This window comes from Phocoena phocoena, chromosome 15 (assembly GCF_963924675.1).
Source record: "Phocoena phocoena chromosome 15, mPhoPho1.1, whole genome shotgun sequence".
Taxonomy (NCBI): Eukaryota; Metazoa; Chordata; class Mammalia; order Artiodactyla; family Phocoenidae; genus Phocoena; species Phocoena phocoena.
The window spans coordinates 9,221,132-9,240,934 of record NC_089233.1 but is presented as its reverse complement, the minus strand read 5'-3'; the positions used below and the strand labels follow the sequence as shown (position 1 = coordinate 9,240,934).

The following is a 19,803-nucleotide window of genomic DNA, read 5'->3' as shown; positions in this document are numbered from 1 at the left end:
CTTTGTCCATGGGTTCCTTTTTGCTCCCGATTCCAAAGGAAAACAGTAGAGTCATGGTGGAAAAGAATTCTACATTCTATATCTCCAAGAATTTCATTTGCTGGACTTCCCTGGTGGCGCAGTGGTTAGGACGCCACGCTCCCAATGCAGGGGGCCCGGGTTCGGTCCCTGGTCAGGGAACTAGATCCCACATGCCGCAGCTAAGAGTTCACATGCCACAACTAAGGAGCCCACGTGCCACAACTTAAAGAGCTGGCACAACTAAAATAAATATTAAAAAAAATTTCATTTCCGTATTCCCTAAAGCGATTCCTCTCATTTCTCTTAGGGGCTCCAGGTGTCATGGATGAAACTAGAATCCCAGTTAATTCTGTTGCCTTTTTTTTTTGTCATCTCTAGTTGGTTTCTTCGTCATCTTTAGTTGTTTTTTTCTTAAAAATTTAACAGGTACTAAAAAACTTTAATGTCACAGATACTAGAATCATATGTGGTACATGAAGTATGTCTTAATTTGTTTAAACAAAGGAAGCTATTGAAAGTATAATGACCAAGAGACCATAAAAAGTGACCAGGCAGATTTTGGAAAAGAATCAAATAGAGGATCCTTTTAGTGGGGAATAGTATTAAGAAACCTAGATAAACCTAGTTTTGCTGAAGAGGAAGGAGTCTGAGGGAAGAAACAGAAACACAGGACAGATTGTGGAGGGCCTTGAAGGTCACGTCAAGAGAGTTTGGTTTTACTCTGTTGGCTTTAGGAAGCCAACCATTAGAAGCCAGGAACAGGGGAGTGACATAGCAAGATGCCATGGAGAGGAGAGAGAGGGAGGCAGGGGGGCAAGTTGGAAGGACCCTGCCAACCTTATCCAGATATGTTTGCACTTATCAAGAGGAGACTTACAGTTCTGTGAGTTTGAGGATAGAACAGCGATAGGTATATGGAAAACAAAGTAAAATACATGAGGCAAACCAGGGGAAACAAAAGAAGAAAGGAAATGCAGTCAGTTCACCATGTGGATCATTTGTGAATAATTCATAATCATAAGTTATACACTGACTATTGATTGAACTATTGCAACATAATTATATATGCTTGTATACGTGTATGGTGTTTCTGGGGGATATAAGAGGGCTAAGTTCTCATCTTCCACTGACGAAAGTCAACAGCTAATATTAAAACTGAAAAACTAAAGAAAACAGCAATATATATGTTATTTAGAAATAGGGAGGTAAATACCAGAGGAAACAGCTTAATGTATTGAAAATGGGTGCCTGGGGAAGCAGGAAGTGGATGGGGGAGAGCACTGCAGGGCTGCTTTTTGTAGAACTATTTGTTTTCTTAACTCCATCTGTATGTTTCCTTTTTGGAACCATGTCCATTTTACCATGAAAAAAGACATAATTTTAATGTAGTTTAAAACATTTTTAAAGAAGAAAGTCATTACAGTAGTAGTTTTGGCCAGAAATAATTGAAGTAGGATGCAGTGGGGATGGCAGGAAGGGGATGGTTCACGATTTTAGGCAGGCAGAATTGCTGTCATCTGATTGACTCTATGGCTGTGGAGCTCAAGAGAGGTCAAGGCAGAGCCTGTGAGGTTGTGAGGAAGGTGGGGCCATTAATAGAAATAAAAAACACCCACACAGAGCAGGTGATGGAGGGAACAGAGATCACAGACTGCAGATTTGGGATGTTTTGAGGTTTAGGAACCAACAGGACAGGCCGGAAAATACCAGCCAGAAACTGAAACTGTAGGGAATTCCCTGGCGGTCCAGCGGTTAGGACTCCATGCTTCCACTGCAGGGGGCATGGGTTAGATCCCTGGTCAGAGAACTAAGATCCCCCCTATCCACATGGTGCAGTCAAAAAAAAAAAAAAAATGACAAGCTGAAACTGTCTAATCAAGGGTTTCAGTCTGCATCAGTGAAAGAGGGGTGTTAAAAAATCTTGTGTCAATTAGCTCCATTGTTTGTAAATTGGAGCCACAGAGAGAAATGGAGGACAACCACCAAGCAATAGTCACGTTAAAGTTTATATTTTTTCTATTTTAAAATGAAAATATAATCACTATAGAAAAACAAATGGAAAAATATACAAAAAGATAACGAAGAAAATAAAACCAACCATAACTCCATCTCTCCAAGGTAAACACTATTCTTTGTTTGGAGAGACACTTCTTAGCTCCTTTTCTTGGGACTCCAGCTACTAGGCTGTATTCACAAAGCCCCACTTCTAGCTTCCACTTCGGTCTGCAGGATTTCCACCTGTGTTCTGGATGGCTCTCCAGGGTACCGGTCTCCGGTTCTTATGGTTGAAACTGAGTCCATCACTGAGTCTCCCACTTTAGATCTCTGCTTTATCACCACCAGGGGCTGGATTCCAGTCCACAGCAGCCCCAAGCACTGAAATGACTATGGTGACCATTCTCATGTGCAATTAGATGCATTTTTTAAAATATCAAATGTTTCCAAAATTTGTTTTTTGGATGTTTTTGGAGTTCTTATTCTGTGTGTAGTCTGCCGTTAGTTATCTAGTTCTGCAAGCGTCCATCCCATTAGCCACTTAGTCTGTGCCTCAAATCTGGCCACCTGTCTCCACTGATCTTGTTACACATTTGAGGCCCTTGCCACCAGTGCCACAAACTACTGCAGTTCCCTTCTATAGGGTCGCTTCAATTCAACCCTCACACGCTTTGGCCAGGACGATGACTTCCTCTGCCACTCTCATCTCTTGATACTTTCTGCCTGAAAAATCCCTATGTTTTAGGCACATTGTCCTGAATTTACCAAGTCTGCTCTGCTGCTCCCTCTGCCTAGAAGGTTCGTCCCTCATTTCCTTTGCCTAGTGGAGTGTGCTACTTACCTCTTCACAATCAACTCAGATGCCACATCCTCTGAGGTTTCTCCTAATCCTCTTAGAAGAAATTGCTACCGAAGGAAGAAGAGCTCCCTTCTCTGCTAGGTGATCAGAAGGGGCTTCATAGAGATGGCGTCTGACCTGTATCAATGGAAAACAAAAATGTTGCCTGCCACATCAGTAAACAAAGGATGTTGCAGGCAACAAGCCATCACCTTACAGCTGAGCCATGAGGGAACTCAGGATAGAAACAGGATGCCCGCCATCTAGCAGTGCCCCCCACCCCCCGCCGACCCCCAAACTCAGGAAGAGAAAGCACAAGATACTGGCCCCAGATAGCTGAGGTGTATATCAAAGGAATGATTTCAGTGAGCCCTGACTTTTGCATCTTCCCATATATAGAAAAGCAATAAATTTCTTAACTTGAGATATCTGGTTTTCTTTAACAGTAATCTTTCGATATTCTGACTACTACCTGGTCTTTGTTGCAAAAACTCCTATGTATCCTGGCTCCTCCCTTACCTCTTCCAAGTAGTCTCTCAGAGCTATCTGAGATGTTGTGTCCTGGACTTAAATCCTCGGTTTTGTCTGCCAAATAAAACATAATTCTCAACTTTTAGGTTGTGCTTTTTTTTTTTTTCCAGTTGACACCTAGAACTTACCTTTTACGTGGGTCGGGGGGGTATCCTTCTCACTTCAAGGTGAGAAGAAAAGGAGAAAACGGTCTGGCATTGGCATGCTGCCATTCAGGGACATCTAGCAGTCTAGCCCTGTCGAAGACTAGGCTGGGAAGGTATGTTCTGGGCACTGAAGATTTTTTTTTTTTTTCGGTACGTGGGCCTCTCACTGTTGTGGCCTCTCCCGTTGCGGAGCACAGGCTCCGGACGCGCAGGCTCAGCGGCCATGGCTCATAGGCCCAGCCGCTCAGCGGCATGTAGGATCTTCCCGGACCGGGGCACGAACCCGTGTCCCCTGCATCGGCAGGCGGACTCTCAACCACTGCGCCACCAGGGAAGCCCACTGAAGATTTTTGAACCAAGGGTGACAATTTAACCAGGGATGGATGATTAATAAGTGTGTTTCTGACTGTACTGGATAGCCAAGCAGATTTTGGACTATGTGGGTGTAGTGTGCTTGGAGAAGTAGCTCAAATGTTCTCACTCTCCAGGCACAATTATTGCTGTTTTCTTACTGCGCACTTTGTACAGCATTCATCACACAGAACTGTGATTATTTGTCTCCCATTTTTTCAAGTCTCATTTTTCTCCCCTGTAGCACCCAACGCAGGGCCCTGAACATTGTAGGTGCTAGTAAAGACTATTTGAATGAAGGTATGTATTTTTAATACACATGTCGTTTAATATATTTTTCCAAAGAAGCTTCTGTATTATCCTTTACAGCAAGCCCCTAGAAGCAAGCATTATACTAATATCTAGATCTAAACCACACTCTAGTCTAGAAGCAGGTAACTTTGGGGGGAGCAAGGCTGGGGCTCAAGTTACCCCTCGTAGAACCTTTGCTGAGGTAAGGTCTGGAGGTTACTTCCCGCCAAGCCCTCCTCCCATCCGCCCCACCCGCGCACCTCCGGGCGTGGCCGAGAGCGGCGCCTTTAAGAAGGGGGCGGAGCCCAAGTGAAAAGACAAAGCCCCTGGCCGCGCGCTCCCCCTCCCCCCTCCGGCGCACCACACGGACAGTGGTGCCCGGATGTCGGTGTCGCCTTCGGTGACAGATGGCGTAGTGTCTGTGTATGTTAGAGGGCTTCTCTGGCCTGACCTCTTTGAATTCTCGGCCTTTCGGTGCCCCGCTGTCCCCCACTTTCAACTCCGCCGCTGGAGGCTCGCTCCTGTCACTGGCGCTTACATAACGTGACCTCTCACCTCTTCATACTGCCCTCTAGTGCGCTGCAACCCAACTAGGCGGCCCGGGAAGGGGGAGGGACCCAATCGCAGAGCGGCAGCTCCTGTGAGCCAATAAACGCTGGGTGCTGACCTGCTCTCCGCCTATTGGAGCATTCGCCACCGGCGCCACAGGGGAGCATGTTAGTGTGTGCGCTGGCCGGACCGGGGGGAGGAGGGGAATCTCCCGCCATTTTTCAATAATTTCCTCCGGTGCAGCTGAGGACGAGTCGTGACTGCGGAACGCGGGGACCCGTAGCGAAGGTTGGCCGGAGGCTTCGGGGCGGCGCGGCATTGTGCGTGGGAGTTCTGTGCCCTTGCGTCCCTCTCCATGGCCCTAGCGCGGCGGCGCCAGCAGTGAAGAGCCGAGTTCGCGCCGCCCTCTCACCCCTCCCCTCCCCCACCCCACCCCCGGGAGCCAGGCGCTCGCTCCGGGCCGCGGGGCCTAGTGTTACGCCGCGGGCGCGCTGAGGAGCAGCCGCCTTCCCCGCCGCTGCCGCCGCCGCGATGGCGCCGCTCCTGGGCCGCAAGCCCTTCCCGCTGGTGAAGCCGCTTCCCGGCGAGGAGCCGCTCTTCACCATCGCGCACACTCAGGAGGCCTTCCGCACCCGGGAGTATCCTTTTCCAGTCGCGCCGGCCAGGCCGCCCGCGGGGTGGGGTGGGGCGGGGTGGGCCGCGCAGCCCCGTGCCGGTGGCAGCTGTCAGCGCGTCCGGCGCTGGCGGGCCAGCACCCCGAGCTCGAGCCCCAGGCCCGCCGTTCCAGGGGGGGTGGGGTGGGCGGGCGGGCCGGCCCGGCTCAGGCCGCCCCGGAGCCCTGCGCCCTCCCTCCTTTCCTCGGCCCCGCACTTTGTCAGCGGGCCTCGCTGTAGATGAACGACCCTCTATCCCGCCCCCCCCCCGCCCCAGGGGGTTGGCTTTAGGCCCTAAGTACCGAGGGTTGAGCGGGGTTTTCTTGCTGCTGCTTTTTTCTTTTTAAATTAAGCCTTCCACTTAAGTTTTGGAAATTGTACTTGAGCGGCCTCGTGATCTCGGTTGTACAAGTCGCGACTGCGTCTTCCCGGATCTCTGCGGGGACATTTGTGTTTTGCTTCTCCCGAGTGGACTTTAGGCTGGTGATGGATGAACTGACAGGATTGTGAGGCACAAAACCAAGAATGAATGTCCAGACTTAGAGAAGAGGCAGTAAAAAAGTTACCTTGGAGGAGCGGATGCCTTCCTTCCCTGGGCATGCACAGATTTGGAATTTTGACGATGTATAGGAGATCAGTATTTGTCTTCTAACAACGTTTCAAAAAGACACGCTTAAAGTTTTTATGTTGTATTTTAGAAACACGAGGCTGATGTTTTAAATGAGAAGCACCCTTTTGATCATTGCTTAAGGTTTCTTGCACAAGCTTATTAGTCTTTTAGTTGAAAGTTGTACGACTCTTATTTACTTTTTTTATGGATGCCAGATGCGTCCGTTTTGAAGCTTAAGTGTAAAAAAGTTTTGAATCAAGCTTTCTTTAGTGTACAGAAAGCTTCAAGAGTGAAGGGTAATGTATTCTTTAGTTTTATCACCCCTTTCCCTTTGGAAGGACTTGATTTCTTAGTAGTTTCAGTTTGCTTGCTTCAGTATGGAAGGAAATGCTGGTGTGAGCTATATCATTTGATTTCATTTCTCTTTGGTCCTCCCTTTAATGTAATGCTTTATGAGATAACCTCATTCTTGATTGAGTGCAGTTTGTGGATGTTAGGTGTTTACATACAAAGGGATTTGGCAAGTTTGTCCATGCTGTAGGAGGACTCTTGAAGAAATGCAGCTAGAGCATCTCAGAGCTGAAATGGATCTTGGAGATGGTGGGGTTCTCCTGCCTGGGTATGCCAAGCGGGCCCACACAGTTGAGGTTGGCTTGCTAAAGGTCACACACTCCGTAAATGATGAGAATCAGGAGTAGAATTCAGTGCTCCTCGTACCTCATCCCTGAAAGTAAATCAAGAGAGGAACATGGAATGCTATTCTTTCACTTTTAATAATGTTAGTCCATTGTTTGTGTCAGTTTGTGGTATGATAAGGTGCATTTAAGGGAGGGGTCGGAGTGGTAATCTGGTTCTTTTTCATGTCTTGTTAGGACTTTTGGATTGTTTTGGAGAAGTGCTCTAGCTCTACCAAATACTTTATTCTAAAAGTGCCCAATTTTTTTTTTTTTTTTAAATAACATTGCAAAACATCGGTGAAGTAAAAAATTACTTTTGGGAATCTGCCATATCCTTTTCAGATGTCATCTTTTGAGCAGTTGATGGTTATTCACACTAATATTACTGGTTGTTGATTTTTCAGGTCTGGTTCTAGTGGAGCATCAGAAACTGCGATAGGGAGGAGACAAATTCTAAGTCTGTACTAGGTACTGAGCTCTGTAAAAAATGGCTGTAGATAGAACTGGCAGCCCCGGCTTTTTCATATCATTTACTGAAATCGCTGAAATACAGTGATACATATGAGGAGTTTCTTTTAATGGTGACAGTTGAAAACTGATACGTGGAACTTTTTAACTGTTATGTATTTAATAAAAATTCTTCATCTTTAAAATTTCCCATACCAGTATTTAGAACCCTTTTAACAAAGGAGTTATTAAATTGTGTTACATATTGGGGGAAAATTGCTCCCTTGGTAATTTCTACAAGTGGAAGCACTTTGAGGATGGTTTTTAAACAATTGTACTGTGTGGTTGGCAGGTTGGCATATTTCTTTATTAGGCTATTAGTGATTTCATAGAGGAGAACAAGTATGTGGTTGGGTAACTGCTGCATTTGAAGTGTTGTTATTTCCAGTTCTTAATTAATAGTTATAATTATGTTTTAATAGGACTTCATACTTTAATTTTCTCCTTATACCTACCTTTTGGTTGCATGTATATTCTATGGCAAATTTGTATGGTGTTTTATTGACCTAAAACTGTGAGCATTGTGTTCTTGAAGGTATTACTGTACATCTTCATTAAACATATGCACACATTTAATGACTGGGTTATATGTTGATGTTTATTGTACTGTAGCTTTAAATCTATGGTACATTGCTTCCTAGGATAGTACTACTGCTGGCAACACAGTAGATCTTGGTTTGAAAAATTAACTTTATTGGAATCACTTCTTGATGTGATTATTTGACAATAGAATTCTACACTGACTGTGTTTAAGTCAAGATAGATTTTAAGGAGGAACTGAACCTACAAGTGGCCTGCTGTAGATTAAATTTTTTTTTGTATTGCTTTATCCTAGTTTCTAAAGCCTAGAAACTAGTTCATAACCTTAGTAGCATCAATATGAGAACTTTTAGATGGTGTTATAAGGAGGGGGTATTAGAATATAGTTATTCTGGCTCTAGGCAAGAATAACTTGATTTGCCTAGAGTGTTTTAAGAGCTGGGGTTAAGTTGTAGTTGCAAGACAGGATTTTATTGGGCAGTTGGAATACTGAGCTCTTATGTCGATTTTTATAATTTAATTTCTTTAAAGTAACAAGTTATTATCAGATTAGATTTATTTTTAACTTAATGACAGACTGGTCCAAAGAGAGAAAATAGGATAAAAAGCAGACCTTGAGTTGGTGCTTTGTCTTCTCACTTAGAACTCTTAGCGTTATAGTTATGCTTATTTAACCTCCATACTTTTATGGGCCACTTCCTTTCAGGCTATCAGGTACTTTATTGAAAGCAACAATACTTACAAGGCTAAAGAGAACAAAGAAGGGCAGCATATGGTGGTAAGGAAGTAGCTCTTGAACTCTTGAAAAAGTAGATGCATAATGAGATAGTCTAGGATTTGAACTTATCATTTATAGCTTACACAACCTTTGGAGAATTGCTTTGACATTTTGTCTGCAATTATAAGTGCAGCAGTCGCTGGAACATAAAAACCACAATTGGCATTTGCTTTGAGCGGTTATTTGAGAGTGAGTGACTTATTTTGGTAACCTAAAATCTGAAATAGGATTTAGAGCCAGCTGACTTAACATCCTTCTTTTTGTAAAAAATTAATTTATTATTATTTTGGGGGGGCTCTGTTCAGTCTTCGTTGTGGTGAGTGGGCTTCTCATTACGGTGGTTTCTGTTGTTGTGGAGCACGGGCTCTAGGTGTGTGGGCTTCAGTAGTTGCAGGCTGCGGGCTCAGGAGTTATGGCGCATGGGCTTAGTTGCTCCATGGCCTGTGGGATCTTCCCAGCCCAGGGCTCGGTCCCATGTCCCCTGCATTGGCAGGCGGATTCTTAACCACTGCGCCACCAGGGAAGTCCCTGAATATCCTTCTCATGGGCTTTTTTTTCCTCCTTTCATTTTTATTTTTTCTTTAACTTTTCTCTTAGCATAAATCAAAGTAATAACCAGAACAGAGTTACATAAACGTAAAACTACCTAATGTTAGGGGTGGTTGTAGAAATTTCAGTTTTAGACTTTTGAAATTAATCTAATTTGAATGACTAGTCAGTTAAAAATTGTGCTGTCAGAGGACATTCATTCCTAGACGTAATCGTTAGGTTTATAGTGCTATCCAACAGAAATGTGATGTGAGCCACATGTAATTAAAATTTTTCTAGGGCCACATTTGAAAAAAAGGAAACAGGTGAAAAAAAAGGAAAGGCACATTTTTCTTATTCCAAGTTTCAGGCTGAAGGAGCAGTCCCTGTCTGCAGCGACCTTTTCTAGTGGCAGAAAGGTCAGGAGGAAACCATGACAGCTTTTTAAGCTTCTTCCTGGAAGTGGTGTCTATCACATCTATTGGTCAAAGCAAGTTATGTGGCAGGGCCCAGCCTTTGTGGGGAGGGGATGTGCTTTCCTCTTCCCAGGAGGTATTGCAAGCCACATGGCAGTGGGTGGAGGTGTAGAATCCTCTTAGCGAAGAGAGGTGGATATTTGGAAAAAATAGTACAGTCTGCCACATTTTAGGGTTAAGGGAATGTTTCCTGGGGAAGGTTGCTTTTAAGTTGAGATCCAAAGGATGGTTAGAATTTAGTTTATTTTGCCAGTTATATCTCAGTGAGCTATTTTTGTTTGTTTGGGCTGCACTCGGCAGCTTGTGGGATCTTAGTTCCCTGACCAGGGCTCTAACCCGGGCCCCTGGCAGTGAGAGCGCTGAGTCCTAACCACTGGACCACCAGGGAATTCCTGATTTTGAAAACCTGAAAGAAGTTTCACATGGCTGGAGTGAAGAAGTGGGAATGGAGATGCAGTGTTGAGAGATACAGAAAAGGGCTGCATCACAGGTCCTTGTGAGATAGGCTGAGGAGTTTGGACTTTGCCTTAAATTTAGTGGAGGGTGTTGAAAAATTTGAACAGGAAAGAAGCAGGCTTTTAGGTTAGGAAGATCAATGTGGCTGTAGCATTGAGAATGGATCTGCAGCCTTGAGACTAGTGGCAACTAGATGGTGTTTAAATAATTAAATAATCTAGGCAGTAGATAATGGTGGTCTAAATAAATTTACTAGCCCTTGAGGTGGAGAGAAGTACAGTTGATGGATTTCTGAAATTAAGTAGATTTGACAGGGTTTGGTGATTGATTGGGGAAGAATCAAGGGTTATGTTTTGGTTATCACTTGGTTAGTGGTGTTCTTCTCTGATATAGAGGACCCTGTGAGACAGGAGGGAAGGGGGCAGGGCACAACCTTAAAAGAATGACAGCCCCTGAGGACATAAAGTGGTTAGAACCGAGTTGGCGGAAGAATCTACTTCCAGTAGACCTTGAGCCTCATTATACGCTCATTGTGATACATTAGAATATTGTAAATGACGCCCTGCAGGCACCCTGACTGTTGGAGGCCAGAAAGTGGGCAGTGGTCCAATTCCTGGAAATCCCTGCCTCTTCCCCAAAATAGTTGGAGTAATCTTCCTATTGCTTAGCCTATGAAATTACCCAGCCCATAAAAACTAACCATCCCATATTCCAGGGCCTATCGCCTTCTGAGAGGGCCCACACTCTGTCTGTGGAGTGTGTATCTCCCTAAATAAACCTGCTTTCCCCCTTAGGTCTTGGGGAAAACTCCCTTGCCTGACTGCTTGCATCCTTCACAAGCATCCTATATTAATAAATCTACTTCTTACATATGGCTTTGTCTCTCGCTGCATTCCTTCTGCACTGAGGCATAAAGAACCTGAGCTTCATTAGTCCTGAGACCAGGTGTGTGGTTTCAGCAGGGAGATTGTGGGTTCAAGCCCCATCTGAGATGTGATTGGGTTTGAGTCCCAATCTGAGGTGTGGGGTTTCATGGAAGAGGATCAAGTGGTTCTTTTGTTTTGACTGTCAAGGGTGGTGGGGGACGGATAGGAAGTGTTTAGTTACGGAGGTTCTTGTATTGAATTGCTGAGTATATCCAAATGGAGATGTATATGTTGCTAGTATATATATGGGCCTGGAGTTCAGAGAGAGGAGACTGAGCTGGTGATAGAAGTTATTAGCATATATAGATAGTAGTTGAAGTTATGGGCATGGATGAGGTCACCCAGAATGAGAATGCTATACTGATGATGATTTTTCAAAGGAGGGTACGAAAGATCTGTATTAGGGTAGAAGAGACTGTCATTATTTGAAAAACCACACTCAATCAATCAGTATTTGGTATTTAAATACATATTGTCTGAAAAAAGTTGGAAAAAAAAGTTTCTTCCTTTTTTTCCCCTTAAAATAATAAAAATCATAGAAAATAAAATCTTGATGGGTGGAGTGATTTTCAGAACTGTGGGGGCCGGAGGATTTTTCCCTTTGCAACAACATATTTGTATTTTAGGAGGCCTGAGGCCAAGTGAGATTTTTAAATCAGAAGAAATGGGTTTAAAAACAAGACAAAAAAGGTTGTGAGTGTGAGAATCACAAAGGACCAGAGAAGAAGAGGATTACCAGTCAGGCCAATTAACATGTTTTAAAATGTTATGACTGGATGAGAAATGAGGATCAAAAGCTGGATTTGGATAATGGTTCTTTTATTGGAGAGAAAGGACTTAATTGAGAAATACCTAAGTGGTTACAGTTAGGGACTGAAGAGGTTAGGATGATTCCCTGATTTCTAACTTGGACACTAGGGCCATTCAGTGAGATTGGGAGTATCTGTTAAAGAGCAAGTTTGGGAGGGAGTGGAGGAGTAGTAAGAGTTTAGTTTTAGAAGTTGGATTTGAGGGATTACTGAGGCATCCAGGTGACAGCAGTCTTGTGTGTTATTGGCCATATGGGTCTTGATCTAAGGAGAATTGACTGGGCACATGGCACATTATTCCTACCCCCCCCCCCCCCCCCCCCCCCCCCCCCCGCCACTAGGCAAAGCCTTGTGACTTGCAGGATCTTAGTTCCCTGACCAGGGATTGAACCCATGCTCTCGGCCACTGGACCACCAGGAAATTCCCACATTATTCCTACTTTTTAAATTAACAGCTAATAATAGGGGCTTCCCTGGTGACGCAGTGGTTGAGAATCTGCCTGCTAATGCAGGGGACACGGGTTCGAGCCCTGGTCTGGGAGGATCCCACATGCCTCCGAGCAACTAGGCCCGTGAGCCACAACTACTGAGCCTGCTGGTCTGGAGCCTGTGCTCAGCAACAAGAGACACCGTGATAGTGAGAGGCCCGCGCACTGCAATGAAGAGTGGCCCCCGCTTGCCACAACTAGAGAAAGCCCTCGCACAGAAACGAAGACCCAACACAGCAAAAATAAATAAATTAATAAAATAACAACTAATAATAAAAACTTAATGTTTTCTCTTTAGGACGTATTTGTTAATCTCACATTCTCTCTGATTACACAGTGAATTTCTTCAGTGTAGCTGAATGATATATTAGAATGTTACTAAGCTTTTTTTTTTTTTTTTTTCCGGTACACGGGCCCCTCACTACCGCGGCCCCTCCAGTCGCGGAGCACAGGCTCCGGACGTGCAGGCCCAGCGGCCACAGCCCACGGGCCCAGCCGCTCCGCGGCATGTGGGATCCTCCCGGACCGGGGCACGAACCCGCGCCCCCCGCATCGGCAGGTGGACTCTCAACCACTGTGCCACCGGGGAAGCCCTAGAATGTTACTAAGCTTTTTGAATGTTTAAATAAATCCACGTGCTGATTCTTTATTTTACCTCCCCTCCCCAGGTGCAAACAGGCAAACAGAAAACAAATCCATTTTGTTGATAAGTTAGTTATGATAATGTCCCTGTAGAAACCATGCTATTTCCTTTTCTCTATGGGATTTTATAAGTTTTCAGTGATTGGATTTACATAGCTTTCTATGGAAGTCTGACTCCTGATTTTTACAGGTGCTCTATTTTGTTTAACCATTTAAATATTAGCAACAGCCCGGTGAGGAAAAGAGACACATTGCTTTGTTTTTGGCAGATCCAGAGAATGATATGGTGAGAGAAGGTGCTTATACTATTGACTAAAACTACAGTTCTGGATTATTTATGGATTTATCCCTGTCATTTAACTGATCATAACCCTAGAAAACCAAGAATCTCTTTTATATTAAAAATGAATTATTTGTTTAGTTGTGAGGTAATATTACAAGGGGAGCTGTTTAAATACTTTTTATTTCAACCATTATATATAAAAACTGTCACTTGGAAAGTACAGAGATTGGCAGCTAATTCTCTAGTTTATTGTGTAATAATAATGGTGTAATAATATGGTGTAAGTTTATTTTCCTGCATAGCATCTTTTGCTGTGCATAAAAGTAAATTAGTTACTTGTCATTTGAATTTGAATATGGCTGGGTGATAATGAATTACAATTGGGATGGTATGGAAAGTTACCATATACATGCACTAGTTATAGGATGTCTTCCTCCATCTCCCTCACAAAGACAGAATAATGACTGGTAAACAACTTGTGGACGTGGTATTATTGGAGATAACATAAACTCTGGATAAATATTACTATATCACAATTATTTTTACTACTTTATGGAACTTATTTTTTAAACCTTAGAGAATCAACAAGTGTTTCCAAGGTAGACTGGAAGGCTGTTAGTAAATGGATCATTAGCATTTGCACGGGGTTATTCCAAACTGCCTGTGAGACTGCTGGAGCCATCTCATCTTACTGTGGAACTGATTCTTAAACTTGCTGACCATCTGAGTTGTGTAACAGTTTCACATACCTTAAATTCTTATTCCTTGTGTCTTGTATTTTATTTTGCCTTTATTTTTTCTTACTGATCTTTAGTACTGTGTGAGTCTTGTGAAATGAAACTTGGGTGAATTGAAGAAAGCACAGTTGTAGACGGTCCTAATCATACTTTAGTGTTAATCATCTTGTTTGGATTTGCCACTTGAAAATTCTGATTTCAGTTTTATCTTATGCTGTACATTATAGAAAGTATACTGTAGTTTTTTCCCATATATGGTAAGTATTTTGTGGATTAGTTGTCTCTGTTGCTTGAATATTGTGTTCCTGAGCCACTGCTAACAGAGAGTATGAAGCCCGCTTGGAAAGATACAGTGAGCGCATTTGGACGTGTAAGAGTACTGGAAGCAGTCAGCTAACACACAAAGAGGCCTGGGAGGAGGAACAGGAAGTTGCTGAACTGTAAGTAGTAGAAGCACTGCCCTTCTAGCGCTATCTTCATGTTATTAGGAAAGAGGGAATATTTGTATTTAAATTTATGGGGCATAAATTGGAATACATTACGTTAGTATAATGTACTGGTGTCTTGCCTGTTGTCATTTTGCAAGTAACAGTATGTGGAATATATAGTTGTGCGTACACTTATTTACGTATTTACTAGGCTTTTGAGTGTTCTTGCTGTATACTTTTACCTTGTAAGTACTCTGGAAATGTGGTTCTAAGCAAAGGAAGCTGGTATAATCTAGAAGTAATATGGACGCAGCAAATTAGCAGAAAGTTTTCTTTATTTTGTGGTCATTTGAAATTTAAGATAGTATTTAAAGCAGCTGTCAAAAATAAGTACATAGTTTGAAGACAGTTTATCTGAGTGGGGTGGTTGAATGAGGTGTCTTAAAAATTCTGTTTTCAAAGGGCCTATCTGTCTGGGTAGTCTCTCAAAAAAAACCACTCAGAATTTAGGCAGTAGAAGCATGCAGAAGATAAGTAGAAACTAAGATGATAAAACAGTACTCTTTTTTTTTTTAGTGGTTTTTTTTTTTAATTTAAGTATATTTGATATACAGTATTATATGTTACAGGAGTACATTATAGTGATTCACAAATTTTAAAGGTTATACTCCATTTCTAGCTACTATCAAAAAACAGTACTCTTTTAGAAATTCGGAGTAGAAACTTTTTCTGTGGACTTCTCATTGACTTCTCTTGATAGTATATAAGCAGAGAGCATACAGTTTAGTAATTAATACCATTCTGCTCTTTTGCCTGTGTAACAGAACACAACCTTCAGTTGAGACCTGGGGTCTAGTAATGGTTCCATCACTGATTAATAATTAGTGAAGTCTGTTAACCTGGTGCCTGTTTCTTCTTTGCTTGGGTCACTGACATAGTTCTGTTTTGGATTATTGTTATTTATGTATATGCCCCATTTAGTATACTAGACTCAGGGTTGGCCTACCTTTACTGTAAAGTGCCAGTTAGTAAATATTTTAGGGTTTGTGGGCCATGTGATCTCTGTCTCAGCTATTCATGTATTTACTTCAGTGACCAGTGTGAGGACAGCAATGCTTTTTGAACAGCAGAGGCACATATGACGACAGTTTTGATGATTGGGGTTGTGCTTTGAGAAGATTAATCTGGAAGCGGTGTGCAAGATGAGTTAGAGAGGGAAGAGGCAGGTGGGAAGTCTGTGTAGTCTAGCTAAGAGTATTCGGGTCGGGAATCATGGCATTATTGGGAATAGAAAGAATGAGATGGATTTACATTCTGAAAAAGGGGGTTTGGTCATAATTTTGGGAAACCACTACAAAGTTTGTTCATGAAAAGTCATAATACACATTAAAGATTTTCAGAAGACTGTAGTAAAGAAACTCTAGCTTGGTTTAATCTTATGGGTTTTAAACTTATTCGACCTTAGATCCCATTGCAACAGAGGGAAGTTCTGAAGAACGTACTTAGGGAATGTTTTATGTGATTTGATAGCTAATAGAATATAAGGAGTAATGGGAGAAATTGTTGAAAAAGACAGTGAGGTTTTATAATTTTTATTCAAAGTAGAAATACTTTTTTCTGATTATAAAAGAAAGGCATACTTGTTATAAGAATGTAAACAATACAGAGTTAGTAAAAGAATCTGAACATCATTGTCCAACTTCACTCCCCAGAAATAACCACAGACAATGAAGCTTTAAGCCTGAGTGACTGGGAGGCTTAATGGAAAGAGACAGTGAATTTATAGGGGCCAGGAAAGGCCTCATGGAATTAAGGAAGTCTGAGGACATGTTGGAAGGGTGATTAAGCTGGGAGGGAAGACAGTGGGGAGAGGACAAAGGTAACAGCCTTAACAAAGGCAGGGAGACTTGAAGGTTATTGATCATGAGGGGAATAGCAGATAACTTGGTAGGTTAATTGTGAACCGGGAGTATGATAAGAGCTTTTAAGCCTAGCAGTTGGAGGAACGTTTGTTATGAATAGCACAGAGAGTGATTGAGAATATTGTAGTATGATAATAAACCTGCTACTTGCATCTGTATGAATATTCTCATGCCTGATCCTTCCTTTTGCCCTGTAACACATGTGTTAAACTATCTGGTCAGAATTGGATATCTAACAACTCTCCATTTAGGTTGCTTCCCATTTTCTGCTGTCATCAAGAATCCAGCAGTGAATATCTTTGTGTACCTATGACAGTTCTCCTAACTGTTGTCAAACTGCTTTCCAAAAGAGGTGAAACATGGGCTTTTGGCAGAGTATGTGTGCTATTTTGCACCATTCACTTGCTCGTAACAGGGTGTGATAATTAAAGTTCTTTTTTGCTAGTTTAATAAATGAAAAGTGGTACATCATTGTTTCACTTTGCAAGGAGTTCAAATCATGGTTCCAACATATTAACCATTCATGATTTATTTTTCTTATCTGTAAAATGAAAATTCTAGACCCCTCACAAGGTATTGTGAGAACTAAATGAAGGAATGCATTTTTATTGATTGAGACATAATAATTAAGTTATGGTCTCCCAACCAAAAATTGCGCAAAGGATATGTATAAAGAATTCATACCTGAAAAGGGAAGTCAACTGCAAAAACAAATGAATGGGAAAATGTTCAACCTTACTAATGATGTGCTTATTATTTTCATTTTATAGATGAGAAAATTAACATGGACAGGTCAGTCAGACAAAGCTATTTAAAAGTTCTTTCTTTATCCTGTAAACCACATAGGTTTTAATCTTTGTATTCTCCAGTGCCTTGCATGTATTTGCTAAAGAGCTTTTTGCATTGATCTGAGCAACTCTCCGGATAGGCTGTCCTGCATTTTCTTGGTAACTGATGACATGTTTGTTTAGTTTGAAGGAGGAGTTCCCTGCCTGGTATGAGAAACTTGTTCTGGAAATGGTTCACCATAACACAGCCTCCTTAGAGAAGTTAGTAGATACTGCTTGGTTAGAGATCATGACCAAATATGCTGTGGGAGAAGAGTGTGATTTTGAGGTGAGTGCCTATTTTTATTTATTTTTTTAATGTGATTTGACTCACCAAATGTCAGGATTGGAGCTTCCAACATAGATTATAGAATATATTTCTATGTGAGTAAAAATATACATTACATTTGAAGTCCACTTAATATCAAATATTTTAATCGCCAATTTTTTTTTTTTTTTTTTTAATGTGTTGGGTTTTCGTTGCTGCAGGCGGGCTTTCTCTAGTTGCGGCGAGCGGGGGCTACTCTTCGTTGTGGTGCGAGGGCTTCTTATTGCAGTGGCTTCTCTTGCTGTGGAGCACGGGCTTCAATAGTTGTGGCTCGTGGGCTCTAGAGCACAGGCTCAGTAGTTGTGGCGCATGGGCTCAGCTGCTCCGTGGTACGTGGGATCCGCCCAGACCAGGGCTCGAACCCATGTCCTCTGTGTTGACAGGTGGATTCCTAACCACTGCGCCACCAAGGAAGTCCCTAATCACCAAATTTTAGAACCACGTTTGTTATTGGGAATGTTGACTATTACAGTAATTGTTAGACTGTGTATCATTGCAACATTTTTCCTTTTTTGTCCCTTTTTGATAACTCGATGCTGTATTGGCCTTGTTTGTTTTGTCATTTTTTTCATACTTTGTTTAAAAGACCTTTAGATATTTTTAGTCCAAATCTATGGAATCTATAGGCAAAAGATTTCATTTCCCTGCAACAGTGATTGAGTTGACTGTTTTGTTTTTCTATTTAAATTTTTAAATTTTCCAGCCCATTACTGAAGGATAACTATTACTGAAGTAAATAGGTAAGATAGCTATTACTATTACTAAAGGATTTACTAAAGTAGTTAGGTAAACTGTTTACGTAACACTAAAGCAAGCCCTATATAATCCTTTGAAAACTTAAGTAAGATTCAGGCGGAAGGGAACTAACATTTGTTGAATTTCTGTATGTATTGGATACTGGGCTAGTTGCTTTACATAATGTCTTACAGAATCTGCACAGAAAGGTGAGGTGGTAAACAGGCGCAGATGTTTAAGTAGCTTGTTCAGGTTGATATAATGTACTAGTTAGTACTAGTGATTTCATCTGTATGTAATGAAATGGCTGACTGACAGTGGCCTGGACTTCTCAAACTTGGCCTAAATAAAATCACTTGGAGGATTACTGAATGTACATTCTTGGGCCCCATCCCCTGAGAGCTTGATTCAAAAGGTCTAGGGTAGGGCCTGAAACTAACAAGCTCCAGGATGTGATGATACCAACACTCTGGGGACAACATTTTGAGTAGCATCGGCTTAACCAGTGAAGACATTTGATTATCTCACATAATAAGTCTTAGAGGCAGGCAATTCCAAGTTTGGTATAGAGGCTGAATAATATTGTCAAGGACTTAAACTCCGTCTCTCTGCCTTTCTGCTCTGCTTTTCTCGGTGTGTTTGGTTTTGTCCTTAGCTTTGTTGCCTCTTGGTTGTGAAATTGTGACTGTGAGCACAATTGTTTGCTCACTCGCAATTCAGAGTGATCAAATACCTAAGCACAGTAAGAAAATCTTTACCAGAAGCATATTCCTCCTGTCCCCCTTTTTTTTTAAAAAATATTTATTTATTTTGGCTGCGCTGGGTCTTATTTGTGGCACGCAGGACCTTTGTTGTGCCATGCGGGCTTCTTAGTTGCGGCATGCGAACTCTTAGTTGGCAGCATGCATGTGGGATCTAGTTCCCCAACCAGGGATCGAACCCGGGCCTCCTGCATTGGGAGTGCAGAGTCTTACCCACTGGACCACCAGGGAAGTTCCCCTCCTGTCCCCTTTTATCTTTACATGTTATTGCCTAGACCATGGCTTACATAATCCATCCTTAGCTGCAGGGGGGCTGAGAAAGTGAATACTACCTTTTTTATAAAGCCTCAAAAGAGACAGGCTGGCAAGAGAAGAGGAGGAGGGGAATGGCCTAGGTAGCCCAACAATAGCCAGTAAGTCTGTGTCTATCTGGCTCCAAAGTCCTTGTTCTTTCTTTAATTTACTTTGACTTCTTGTATCTCCTAGCTACTTTTTAAAAATTTTGTAATTGTCTGTGGAATCATCATTGGGTTTTAATCACACACTATATCATTCAGTGTCCTGGCAGGAAACAGATGGCATATTCATATGGTGTAATCGAATTGAGTTTAATAAAGGAACTACAGACAGCAGACAGCAGTCTGATCTAGGTCAAGGAAAGCTAACAAGGTTAAAGTACCTCATGGCTGTCAATAGTGGAGAGGCTTTACTACTTCTAAACCCCAAGTAAATGAGGGGAGGGAGAGGATACAGGAACTAGGAGAGAGTAATGTAATTGTAGAAAAGTACTTTGGTAGTGAGAAGTAACCAACCTGCTAGGGAGACAGGGGAATGAATATACCATATGATTTTCTGCTTATGCTTCCCATGTGTGGAACTCACCAAAATCTAGAGGGCAAGGGAGCCCTTTGATGTAGTTCATAAAGATCAGCCTGTTTAAGCACAGAGCAAGGCAGGGAAGACTGGAGAC

General features: G+C 42.3%; 1 protein-coding gene across 1 annotated transcript in view; it reads left to right on the top strand.

Moving 5' to 3' along the window:
- Positions 1–5,253: 5,253 nt before the first annotated feature.
- BAZ1B (bromodomain adjacent to zinc finger domain 1B) overlaps positions 5,254–19,803 on the top strand; it is a 65,724-nt gene continuing 51,174 nt past the window's right edge. Inside the window, exons 1-3 of the mRNA XM_065892420.1 lie at positions 5,254–5,360; positions 14,156–14,272; positions 17,154–17,298. Of these exons, the coding sequence (XP_065748492.1) occupies positions 5,254–5,360; positions 14,156–14,272; positions 17,154–17,298 (369 nt within the window). The remainder of the gene's footprint in view (positions 5,361–14,155; positions 14,273–17,153; positions 17,299–19,803) is intronic.